Source organism: Carcharhinus amblyrhynchos, chromosome 19, assembly GCF_965287045.1.
Source record: "Carcharhinus amblyrhynchos chromosome 19, sCarAmb.v2.hapA, whole genome shotgun sequence".
Lineage (NCBI taxonomy): Eukaryota > Metazoa > Chordata > Chondrichthyes > Carcharhiniformes > Carcharhinidae > Carcharhinus > Carcharhinus amblyrhynchos.
Genome location: NC_137342.1, coordinates 38,746,095 through 38,759,178, shown reverse-complemented (window position 1 = coordinate 38,759,178; position 13,084 = coordinate 38,746,095). Strand labels below are relative to the sequence as shown.

Below are 13,084 nucleotides of genomic sequence, written 5' to 3'. Positions count from 1 at the left end.
TGGTGTATTTGTCCACAGATCTCTGAAAGTGGAAGGGCATGTTAGTAGGGTGGTGAAAAAGGCATATGGGATACTTTATCAATCAAGGCATAGATTACAAAGCAGGGAAGTCATGTTGGAGATGTATAGAACTTTGGTGAGGCCACAGCTAGAGTACTATGTGCAGTTCTGGTCACCACGTTATAGGAAGAATGTGATTGCACTGGAGAGGATGCAGAGGAGAATCATCAGGATGGTACCTGAGATGGACCATTTAAGAAATGAAGGAGATTGTGTAGGCTTAGGTTGTTATCGTTGAAACAGATAACATTGATAAGATTGATTGAGGGTGGCATAGTAGCACAGTGGTTAGCGCTGCTGCTTCACAGCTCCACGGACCTGGGTTTGATTCTTCGCTTGGGTCACTGTCTGTGTGGAGTTTGTACATTCTCCTCGTGTCTGCATGGATTTCCTCTGGGTGCTCAGGTTTCCTCCCACAGTCCAAAGATGTGCAGGCTAGATTGATTGGCCGTGCTAAAATTGCCCCTTAGTATCCTGAGATGTGTAGATTGGAGGGAATAGTGGGTAACATATGAAGGGATATGAGGGTAGGCCTGGGTGGGATTGTGGTCAGTGCAGACTCGATGGGCCAAATGGCCTCTTTCTGTACTGTAGGGTTTCTATGATCTGATTGAGATGTACAAGATTATGAGGGGCATGGACAGAATGGATGAGGAGCAGCTATTTCCCTTAGTTGAAGGGTCAGTCACTAGGGGACATAGGTTCAAGGTGAGAGGCAGGAGGTTTAGGGGGGATGTAAGGAAAAACCTTTTTACCTAGAGGGTGGTGACAGTTTGGAATGCGCTGCCTGGGAGAGTGATAGAGGAAGGTTGCCTCACATCCTTTGAAATGTATCTGGATGAGCACTTGGCACATCATAACATTCAGGGCCATGGGCCAAGTGCTGGCTGATGGGGGAGTTGAGGTGTTTCTAATGTGTCAGTGCAGACTCGATGGGCTGAAAGACCTCTTTGTGCTGTGTGATTCTATGAGTATTGATGGCTGCACTGGAGACCCAGGGAAAATGGGGCACAGAAAATTTGTAGGAACTGGTATTAACATGTTGCAAATCTCCTCCTAAGTCTATGATTGACTAGAGCCCGCAATAATAGGATAAACAATTTTTCTGGTCATGTGTGAAATAAGATTGAGCATTGTTATTCCACTTCCCAGTGAATCTGAGCATAAGAAAGGATCACTCACAATTTGGTTTCCAATTTTCAGAACATTTATGGTCGTGCAATAGGCAATATTATCAAGGGGCCACACGGTGAAGCCTTCCATTGTTTGCTGGAGCAGAGAGAGAGAGCTAAGATTTTACCTGTTAAAAACCTGTTTAAAATAAGTTTAAAGCACTTTACTCTTTGTAGAACTGCTTAAAGCATTTATTTATTGTATTTACTGCTTTAAGAATTCTGAGGGTGTGGTGAAAAGGCATTTGTGGACCAACCTGCTTTAAATCAGCGCCAGGTTTAAAAGGAGGCCTGGTGTAGACAGCGGGCAGTGTCTGAGCGGGCAGCGGAGTGAGTGGGAAGCAGAGTGAGTTAATAGGGCTTAATATCAAAAAGGGCTTGAAGGAAAAAGGCCAGGTGAGTTTGTTTGAAAAAAAAACAAGGAAATAGCCTCAGCTATTTACCATTTATATAGATGATCTGGAGGAGGGAACCGAGTGCAGGGTGTCGAAATTTGCTGATGACACCAAGATTGGGGGAAAGGCAAATTGTGCGGAGGGTGTGGAGAGTCTGCAGAAGGATCTAGATAGGCTGGGCGAATGGGCCAGGAAATGGCAAATGGAATTTAATGTTGGCAAGTGTGAGGTGGTCCACTTTGGTAGGAAGAATGGTAGGAAGGACTATTACTTACGTGGCGAAAAACTGCAGCAGGCGACGGTGCAGAGGGACCTCGGGGTCCTTGTGCATGAGTCGCAAAAACCCAGCTTGCAGGTGCAGCAGGTGGTCAGGAAGGCGAATGGGATGCTGGCCTTCATAGCGAGGGGGATTGAATATAAAAGTAGGGAGGTCTTGCTGCAGCTGTATAGGGCATTGGTGAGGCCGCAGCTGGAGTACTGTGTGCAGTTTTGGGCGCCGCACCTGCACAAGGATATTTTGGCCCTGGAGGGAGTGCAGAGGAGGTTTACTAGGCTGATACCGGAGTTGAGGGGATTGAGCTATGAGGAGAGGCTGAATAAACTAGGCTTGTACTCGTTAGAGTTTAGAAGAATGAGGGGAGATCTCATTGAGACGTATAAGATGATGAATGGGATGGATAGGATAGAGGTGGAGAGACTCTTCCCGCTCAAAAAAGACAGTAGGACTAGGGGGCACAGCCTCAAGATAAAGGGGAGGCGGTTTAGAACGGAGTTGAGGAGGAACTTCTTCACTCAAAGGGTGGTGAATCTCTGGAATTCTCTGCCCGTTGAAGTGGTGGAGGCTGCCTCGCTAAATATTTTTAAGAAGCGGGTTGATGGGTTCTTGATAAGAGAGGGGATTAAGGGTTATGGGGAGAGGGCGGGAAAGTGGAACTGAGCCACAACAGATCAGCCATGATCTTATTGAATGGCGGGGCAGGCTCGAAGGGCTAGATGGCCTACTCCTGCTCCTATTTCTTATGTTCTTATGTTCTAATATTCCTGTGAAACTGCGATGAATGTGTTGTTGTACCTTAAATCTTGCTGGGTGGGGTATCTAACATTCTGACCCAATAGTCAGCATTTCTTCTATATCATTTAGCTCAAAAGACTTTTGCGCTGTAACTTGCTGGATGTGAGAACTGTTAACGTTATAGCGAACTCATCTGGGGTCTCAATGAAAGATGGGACCAACAATATTATCTCCTAATCTCTGGAGTTTATGGATTGAGAAAGAAATAGAAGGCAGCAGAGAAGGATGAAATGGAGTCAGATCAGGTACTGGAAGAGAGAAAGGAAAAGGGAAAGGAACATTAGATTGGCAGAGAGAGAGAGAGAGACAAAAAAGGAGGCTAAGAGCAAGGTGGATTTTGTGTGAAGCAAAAAGCAGTGTGATTACACAGCTGGAGATTTGAAAATTGTGACTTATCACTTAATCCCCTGAACATGTTGGCCAGTCTGTGCATTAATATGTAATTCCTTTTCCAGAAAGCTCTGGCCCAATGTAAAGAGAATGTAAAGTTGAAGGGGGCGATCTTACCATTGCAACCTGCTGGCCGATGGGAGCGAGCTGGTAAGATCACGAGAGAGCCAAGAAACCACCTCTTGTGATCGTACTGGCATCGTATATCTAGTGAGATCAGCCTCGTGCCCAAAAAGGCCTCGCCGGTGGAGATTCTTACTGGTGAGGATCATGTATGGTCCCCATCAATGGGGGACAGACGTGACGGCCTCGTCGGTAGAACCAGATGCCATTTAGGCCCCCTGAGAGGTCGAGGGCAGGAAAGGCCTCAAAGCCTGGCACCCTGACACTGCGCACTGGCACTGGGCACTACTAGCCTGGCACATTGGTAGGGTAGTGACCACCAGGCACTGAGCAATGCCAATGGGCATTCAGTGGGGGAGGGGAACCATTGTGCATTCTGAAATGGTGATTAGTGGGGGGAGGAAAACCACTGCATACTATACAACAGTGATTGGTGGGAGGGGAGGGTGGGTTGGAGCTGGGCGATTGGTCTGGGCATGGGGTTGGTGGTGATTGGCTGTGGAGCCCATAGGGGTGAGGGAGGATGCGGGGTGATGGGCCACAAAGACCAGCTATAGCTGAGGGAGTCTGTGACAGGTTTCTGAGCTCTTAGAACACAGAAATCTGCACAGATGCAATTGTGCCCTCTGCTGCTACTAGCCAGCTTTCAAGTGCTTTAGGCTCCACTCACTCCCCTACCGGCAGAATCCAAATTTAGCAAGATTTTTTTAACTGAGTCAGGTAAGATTCAATTTTTAAGTCCCCCAAAAAAAGGCACAAATTTCTCTTGTTTTCATGCTTGTTTGGGACTTAGAATTTATTTTGTAAGATCACACCTGATTAGATTTGATGTTTAATTGAAATGGATCACTGGGACTGTAAAGATCGTTCAGAAATCAAGGGCTGTGTTGATCTCAAGTGGTTTTTCTCTTGATCTTTCCTTTACTTTTAGGGAAAAGATGGTGCAAAGGGAGAGAAAGGGGCACCTGGTTTGCCTGGACCTCCTGGACTAGGAGTGATCCCAGGGACTCCCTTACCTTTCAATGAGGTATGTAAAGAATTAACACACATCAGCTTCTGATTATTATGAACAGCTGACCCATCATTGATGGATATCTCAACATCTTTTATATTTGAACGGAGTAGATGAGATGTGGGATGGAGGGGGCAAAGGAGGAGGAGTTTGTTGGAGGCATTTACTCAATCAGAGGTTGAAAAAATAAGAGAATGAATGTCATTAATAACTTTTATAAATGTTTATGTAGAATACTACAAAAGATTGACAATCAATATGGCACTGACCAACTTGTCATTGCAGGAGACCGGCTTCAATTATACAGATTTGCCACTCATTCCTTTGCCTGCTGGACCCCCTGGTACACCGGTAAGACATAGTGTTTTGGCCCTTATATTCACCAGACTCATCCACCATCATGTGCAGCAGAAGATGCACCAACATTGTATGGTTTAACAAAAGCAACCTGCCTCTTCAATAAGCAAAAATCACCTCCTTAAAATCCTTAAAAAAAAGGAGCTAGAATAGACCACAGGCCTCTAAACCTCCTCCACCATTCAATATGATCGTGATTGACATTCCATCGTTTTGCTTGCTCTTCCTATCCCTTGATTCTTTTGATTGACCAGAAATCTATCAGTATCAGTCTTGAATATGATGATGAAGCATCCACAACCCTCGGGGGTAGAGAACTCCAAAGACTCATAACCCTTTGAGTGAAAAAAAATCTCCTCATCTCAGTCCTAAATGGTTCAGCCCTGATCCTGAGGGTGTGTCCCCATGTTCCAGATCATCAAGCCAGTGGAAACAACTTCTCCTAATCTACCCTGTCAAACTACTTCAGAATTTGAATGTTTCAATGAGGTCACCTCTCATTCTTCTACATTCAGGAGGGTAAAGATCCAATTTTATCAGCTTCTCATCATCAAGCACTAAATTTTTAATTCAAGAGAAATAAATTCCTGAATGATATTTAATCATCTTTTAGAATCAAGAAGAAAATTCTCCAACATTGCTCTTGTAAGACACTCACCTGTTATACAGTCTCTTGTAATATGCACTCTGTACTATTACGCATGTTCTTGTACTATCTGCTCTTGCAATACATGGCTCCTTTAATACATGACTCCTGTAATACATGACTCTGGCAATATACAACCATAGTAAAGTTTTTTTTTAATCAGTGTCAGAAGTGGACTTACATTAACACTGCAATGAAGCTACTGTGAAAGTTTCCTACACAGCTCCTAGTATATGCAGCTCCTGTAACAGCTGTTTCTTTAATATATGACTCATGTAATACATGACTCTTATAGTCTCCAGCTCTTGTAATAGCTGCCCTTATAAGGCCAGTTCCTACTTGCTCCAGTAATACACAGCCCTTGTAAAACATAATCATGAAATTGATATTCTTGTCATAATCTCACCTGTAATATACACTGTTGGAATACATTCAGATGTTACACACAATTCTTGTAAACTGCTGTTCTTGTGATAAATTGTTCCTTGTTGAAAATTATTGTGATGACCACAATCACTGGCAAGCCTAAGATTCTTGGATTTTTCTGCTTTGACCCACAGGGTGAGAAAGGAGAAATGGGGCTGAAAGGTGAAAAAGTAAGAAGCTTTGTTAATTCATAGCTGCTTTATTTCACTGAATTGCACAAGAAGTAATATTTTTCAGAAGTCCTGGTACAATATGGAGGGAGGATACTTTTTATCTAACTGCTTATATTATGCTTGCAGATACTGAAAGTCTATACAATTCTGTAGATATCGATGGTATTGCTTCTTGCTAAAGCCTGGTTAATCTTTGGCAATGTTGAACAAGGGAAACAGGTTGGATTCTGAATTTGGGGATGAGCCATTTTTGTTAGAGTTTACTATTCGGTCTTGAGAGATAAGTAGAAGGAGTAGGGGATGACTGAAATCTAAGGTATTTAACTGAGATTATGATGTCCTAAGGGCAGAAGAGTTTTCCCAGAGTCGTGGTCAGCATTTATTGTGAATTAATATGACTAAGACAGATTATCTGGTCATTATAATATTACTGTTAATGGGCGATGACTGTGCATAAATACACTACCACATTTCCCTCTTTATGGCAGTGAGCACTATTATGATCTCCATGGAGACTGATAACTTATAAATCTGAACTTGAATAGATGACATGACAAGATTTTACATGTAAGACGTTTATTGTAACAAACAGACAAAAGGCACTATTGACTGAACACTATTTTTGTACATAAGAACATAAGAAATAGGAGCAGGAGTAGGCCATCTAGCCCTTCGAGCCTGCCCCGCCATTCAATAAGATCATGGCTGATCTGAAGTGGCTCAGTTCTACTTTCCCGCTTTCTCCCCATAACCCTTAATTCCCTTGTCTGTCAAAGACCTATCTACCCGTGACTTAAATATATTTAGTGAGGTAGCTTCCACCACTTCAACTGACAGAGAATTCCAGAGATTCACCACCCTTTGAGTGAAGAATTTCCTCCTCAACTCCATTCTAAACTGCCCCCCACTTATCTTGAGGCTGTGCCCTCTAGTCCTGCTGTCCTTTCTGAGTGGGAAGAATCTCTCTACCTCTACCCTATCCATCCCTTTCATTACCTTATACGTCTCTATAAGATCCCCCCTCATCCTTCTAAACTCCAACGAGTACAGACCCAGTCTATTTAATCTCTCTTCATAGTCTAACCCCCTCATCTCTGGTATCATCCTAGTGAACCTCTTCTGCACTCCCTCCAAGGCCAAAATGTCCTTGCGCAAGTGCGGCGACCAAAACTGCATGGTTGCAAAACATAACTCTCTTTTAAACCTCATAATTGTGCTGACATATTTTGAAAGTGCTTAATTGGCTGTAATATATTTGGAATATCCTGAAATCGTGCAAGGTTCTATTTCATGCCTTTTATCTTTCATCCCTTTTATCTTTCCTCCTCAAGTTTAATGCAAATTAAAAATTCACTTTTGATGTGCATTGTAGAATGCTAGACATGTGTTCCTGGTAACAGCAGTGCTGTGCTAAGGTGATCCCAATAGAAGCAGAGGAGCTGAACAAAGTGAGGGAGTCAACCCTTATTACAGGTTGTATTGACAGTGGACAGATCAGCTATGCATTGTCTCAGTCTTGGCAATAGATGTTTAATGTGGATATTTAAAGGGTATGATGAAAGTATTAATTGTGAAAAAAATAAAGGACTCGGGGCTCACCATGAGATCTATCTTTCAGAAAACTATCAATGTGTGCTTTATTGTTTGGATGCTAAATCTGAAAATTGGGAAATAATTACAAAGCAAATCATTTGATGACATAGGATTGAGGATGCCATGTCCAGAGCTTTAGAAGAGAAAGAGGTAAAAGGTCAGAGGAGCAAGACCTATGGCCTAAGATAAAGTGGAACCAGAAAAATTAAGGCTACATGAGATGATGCTTCTGTGATGAAGAGCCATTTTGCATTTAATGCAACTTTCTGAAATTGAGGTTTGACAATTGATATGTTGCACAATGCGGCCAGACCACAACACGTGGAAGAAAAACAGATGGTGTTTCAGATGTGCGACTCTCCTCTTCTGCTTCAGCCAAGCAACACTTTAGGCTCAAATGTGAAAGATTACATGCCTTTTGTGTTATGTTCCTTGCTTGCATGAGTGAGTATCTCACTTAACTTTCAATTTATTCATCCAATAATCTAATGCATAACTAATTTTTTTTTTTTGCAGGGTGACCCTGGACCACAAGGAAAAGGAATTGATGTCAAGGTAAGAAAGCACTACAATAAGTAGGTACAATCTGAAATAGATTTAGACTATATAGTACACAGGAACTTGGCAATCTCCCAATCAAGTTCAAAATATTTCAGTTTCTCTTTATATGAAGTGATAAAGCTAGTGAAGCTACAAGACTACTTGTGTGCCAAGCAAGATAAGCAGCATGTGATAGACAGGGCTGAGTGATCTCACAATCAACAAATAAGATCTAAGCTCTGCAGTCCTGCCACATCAAGTCATGAATGGTGGTGGACAATTAAACAACTCACTAGAGGAGGAGGCTCCAGAAATATTCCCATCCGCAATGATGAGGGAGCCCAACACATCAGTGCAACAACTTTCAACCAGAAGTGCTGAGTGGGTGATCCATCATGGCTTCCTCCAGAAGCCCCCAGCAGCATCACAGATACTTTTCTTCAGCCAATTTGATTCATTCCATGTGATATTAAAAAGTGGCTGAAAGAACTGAATACTGCAAAGGCTATGGACCATGACAATATTCTGGCAGAAGTACTGAAGGCATGCTTCAGAACTTGCCACACCCCTAGCTGAGCTGTTCCAGTACAGCTACAACATTGGTATCAATCAGCAATGTGGAAAACTGTCCAAAAAATAGGACAAATCCAACCCCAACCAATTATTGCCCCATCAGCCGACTCTTGATCATCAGTAAAAGTGATGGAAGGGATCATTAATCTGAAAAGCATAAGGGTTACTTTTTTTTTATTCATTTGTGGGACACAGGCATAAATGCTAGCTAGCATTTATTGTCCATCCCTTGTTGCCCTTGGAGGGCAGTTGAGAGTCGACCACGTTGCTGGAGGTCCGGAGTCACATGTAGGATAGAGCAGGTAAGAAGGACAGATTTCCTTCCCTAAAGTATATTAGTGAACCAGATGGGTTTTTTTTGATAATTAGCAATGATTTCATGGTCATCAGTAGACTCTTAATTCCAAATATTGAATTCAAATTCTACCATCTGCCACAGCAGTATTCAAACCTGGGTCCCCAGAACATTAGCTGAGTTTCTGAATTAATAATCTAGTGATAATACCATTAAGCCATCGCCTCCCATAAGAAGCTTGTGGACTTCTGGGAGAAGGGGGAGGGGGAAGTTCCTTAATTCAAAGGCATTACCAACAGTGGCCACCGCCTCTCTAGTGGCACTGTCAAACAAGAAAGAGCTGTGGCCTCTGATTGCCTGGTAGTTCTTGGCAGTGGGACACCACCAGCTGTGTCTTTGATTCTGGATAAGGCCCCCCACTGTCCAGTTAAGTGCCTGATTAGCACTTGGTATGGCTGTCTGACTGAAAATTGTTGCTGTGGGCATCTTGGCTGCTCTCCAGCCTGTGAACAAGACCCCTGTCACCTAAATCCTATTCCAAGTTTATATACGCGTACCCTTCAATCTCTCTGTTCTAGAACATCCTTTATAAAAACAACAAATGAACTTATCTCACGAGAGACCATGCCATCACATTTGGTTTCTGCCCTTTGTTGTAGATACAAATTGACCAGCAAGCATGCTTCAGATTAGTATTCAGCAGGAGTGATGAAAAGTTAGAAAATATCTGTTAGTACTAAATATTTCTTCACATATCTGCCTGCTGTATGGTACCACACATCATTTGTTAACCCTGTCAGCATTATTTATTCATTTTTCTTTTCACTCCACAGGATTTAGAAAAGCTTTTTGATATTTATGGCATAAAGGTACGTAGATGGTTTAATATCACAAACTCATAATACCTAACCAGCACCATAACTACTGCAGCGCTATTTTTACAATCGAGAGCAACACAGACAATGGCAGTCAGTTAAACTTAAGTCAAGAATAAAACCAAAGTTCAATTGTCCAAATTTTTAAAGGGGAATTTCAGATTTTGCTCTGCATTTTATTTTAACAGGATTAGGTCTCTAATCAATAGTCAAGTGATCTCACTGATCAAGGGACTTGGCATTGGGAAGGGACCCAAGAATTCTAAGGAAGAGTCACATTTGGCTCAAAACATTTGTTCTGTTTCTCTCTCTACAGAAGTTGCCAGAATGATGAGTATTTCTGCTTTTATTTCAGTTTTTCAACATCTGCATTATTTTGCTTTCATGACTGATAACAAATTACCCAGCCATTATCACATTGCTGTTTTGGGATCTTGCTGTGTTCAAACTGTCTGCCACATTGCGTGATAATCGTGATTAAAATCCAGTACTTCATGAGTTATAGCATGCTTCGGAACTCTCCGAGGTTGTGAAAGACACTGGGGGAGGTCTTACTGGCTTGTCCCACTGATCAATGGGCTAAGCAAACTGGTAAGATCATGCAAGAGTGAAAAATTGAGTTCACATTCTGTTTCTCGCCTCTCACAATCTTAGTAGCCACGGATTTCGGGCATGAACAGCCTCGTGCCCGGGAAGGACTTGAGGCTGATTATAATACTTAAATCCATTTATATGTTGAATTAAATATTATTAATGAGCCTAGGATGCAATTGTCCGGGCTCCCTTGCCTTAACAGCCTTGCCGGTGAACAGGGATCACGTATGGTTCCCATCAACGGGGACTTGATGCAATGGCCTTGCAGGTAGAACTGGAGACCATTGAGGCCCCTCAGCACATCAGGGCAGGAGTCAGTGCCCCTTGGTACTGATCCTGCCAGCTTGGCAATGCCCACTGATCACTGGGCAGTGCCAAGGGAATAGAGTCTGAGGAGGCCAGCGAACAGGGCGGTGGTGGGCGATATCTAGTTGGGGGAGAGGTGACTGACAGGTGTTGTGATGTACAGAACAAAGAGATCTGTGCATGTGGAATTGTGCCCTCTAGTGTGAGCAGCCAGCTTTCTGGTGAACCTAGGCCCTGCCCCTTTCCCATACTAGTGGAAATCCGATGGATAAAAATTGATGCACAAAGTGCCATAAGAAAATAGATCTGAAACTCTCCCGTTTTCACGCTCACTCAGCACTTAGAATTTTTTCGGTAAGATTGCCTGTGCTAGATAAATAGTTTTTTTCTCTTAGTCTCTATTTCATCAGCTGTCTTTATCATAGAATCATAGAATTCCTATAGTGCAGAAGGAGGCCATTCAACCCACTGAGTCTGTACCAACACCAATCCCACCTATGCCCTATCCCACAATCCCACATCTTTACCTTGCTAATTCCTCTAATGTAAGGGACAATTTAGCAGGGCCAATCAACCTAACCCACACATTTTTGGACCATGGGAGGAAATCACAAGGCTCCCCACTGGTTTATGGAGAAGACGGCTACCATCATCTCAAAGCAACTTTGGTTGGGCAATAAATATAAAAGGACATTGGCTTTGCTAATGTCCTGAGTGTAAAATTTTCCATGTGACAATATTGGAGTAGAAACTCTGTCCTTCTTTGCAAGGCCAGTGTAAACTCACAAAGGGGGGACTTTGCATCCTGAGTCAATGCTGACCAGTGTACTAATCTTAATTACATTCAATTGATTATTTTTTTAAAACAGAAAGATAAATCTTTGAATTAATAAGTAAAAGAAAAAGGAAAGATTATCTGACAATATTTTGTGTATTTAGTTTAAAAAGATTTGCGTTGCAGTGAAGTTTATTTATATTCCGCATACGGTCAATATTTCAGCCCATTGATTCCTGAAGCCATATATTGATTCAATGAGGTCTGTTTTACAGTTGTCTCTTTTGAAGAAGTTAGTTGATAAGCTTCTTCAAAGTGGTGTGGAGGAGGTTCTGCAGCAGCTCTCAAGCTCCAAGAAAGACAAAACCACAAGGAAAATTCAAGATTTAAAACAAGTGGCTGAGCTGAAAGTGAGTCCAGATGGGTTCTGTTCGAGATGTATAGTTTTTAATGGGGTGGGGAAAGGTGCGGTCCCATTGTTCTTTATTCTGGATCCCACTGTATTTTCTCTGTATATTCACTCCAATATCCATTATTCTCTGCACATTCATTCCAGTATCCATTATTCTCTGTATATTCACTTCAATATCCAGCATTCACTGTATATTCACTCCAATACTCATTATCTTTTCCTTGTTAGAAATTTGTTTTTTGCCAATAGAATTAGCTCCCTTATTATATCCTCACAAGGACATTTTGTTTTCCCCTTGATACAGGTACAGGGCTCATCTATGAAGTATGGCCTTCCTGGCCAATCTCTCCCTGAAATGGAAGGAATGGTGGAAGAACCTCATTCAGATACAGCAGATCCTCCTCATCTGGGTGGAGCTCATTTAAACCAGAATGGAAATGTCTCATCATCTGGTGTAAGGATAAAGGTAAGAGCAATATTTTAGAGAAAACATAGCAGGCAATTTGTTACTTACTTGAAATTTATACAAGTCACTGGATAGGACTCAGCTGTGGTATTGTACTCAACTAGGTGCCATGTGTTAGGATGTTAAGGCTTTAGAGAGGATGCTGAGGATAATTATTAGAACCATAGCGAGGATGTATGATTTCTGTTATTCCTTGAGTCTAGAGAAGCTAGGATTTTTCAGCTTAGACCGGCGAAGCAATCTAGATATTCAAAATTATGAGGGGTTTTGAAAGAGTCAAAGGAGAAACTTGGCAGGATTTTCTGGCTATGCACACTCCAAGATTGGAAATTCCCATCCAAACTCAACGAGCCTTGAAATAGTCCACTGAATTTTCTGTCTCGTTTGCTGCAATTCCCACAGCAGACGGAATGGGAAATTTCTGGCTGCTGTTTCCACTGGCAAGAGGTTCAATGACCAGAGCTTTTGGACAATGCAATTGGGGAAATGAAGAGATTTTTGTTTTACATAGTGAGTTGTAATGATGGGGGTGCACTGCCTGAAAGAGCAGTGGAAGTAGATTCAACAGTAAATTCCAAAAGGTAATAAGATAAATAATTACAAAATAAACAAACATTATGGAGCTTTGGGGAAAGAACAGGGAATTGGAACCAGTATGACAGCTCTTCAAAGGGCTGCCATAAGCAAGATGGACTGAATGGTTTCCCTCTGTACCATATCATACTAGGATTCTATGTATTGCCTGTCCTGTCCTACTTTTAGCTACTCCTATCAGGAGACCTGCTATTGTGGCGTATCACACTTGTCTGTCTGGTGTCATCCTTACACA

General features: G+C 42.3%; 1 protein-coding gene across 1 annotated transcript in view; it reads left to right on the top strand.

Annotated features, from left to right (window-relative positions):
* LOC145355625 (uncharacterized) overlaps positions 1-13,084 on the top strand; it is a 190,526-nt gene that overhangs the window by 22,508 nt on the left and 154,934 nt on the right. The window contains exons 12-18 of the mRNA XM_080207869.1: positions 4,144-4,239; positions 4,510-4,575; positions 5,788-5,823; positions 7,936-7,974; positions 9,661-9,696; positions 11,653-11,787; positions 12,094-12,255. Coding sequence (XP_080063995.1) covers positions 4,144-4,239; positions 4,510-4,575; positions 5,788-5,823; positions 7,936-7,974; positions 9,661-9,696; positions 11,653-11,787; positions 12,094-12,255 — 570 coding nt within the window. The remainder of the gene's footprint in view (positions 1-4,143; positions 4,240-4,509; positions 4,576-5,787; positions 5,824-7,935; positions 7,975-9,660; positions 9,697-11,652; positions 11,788-12,093; positions 12,256-13,084) is intronic.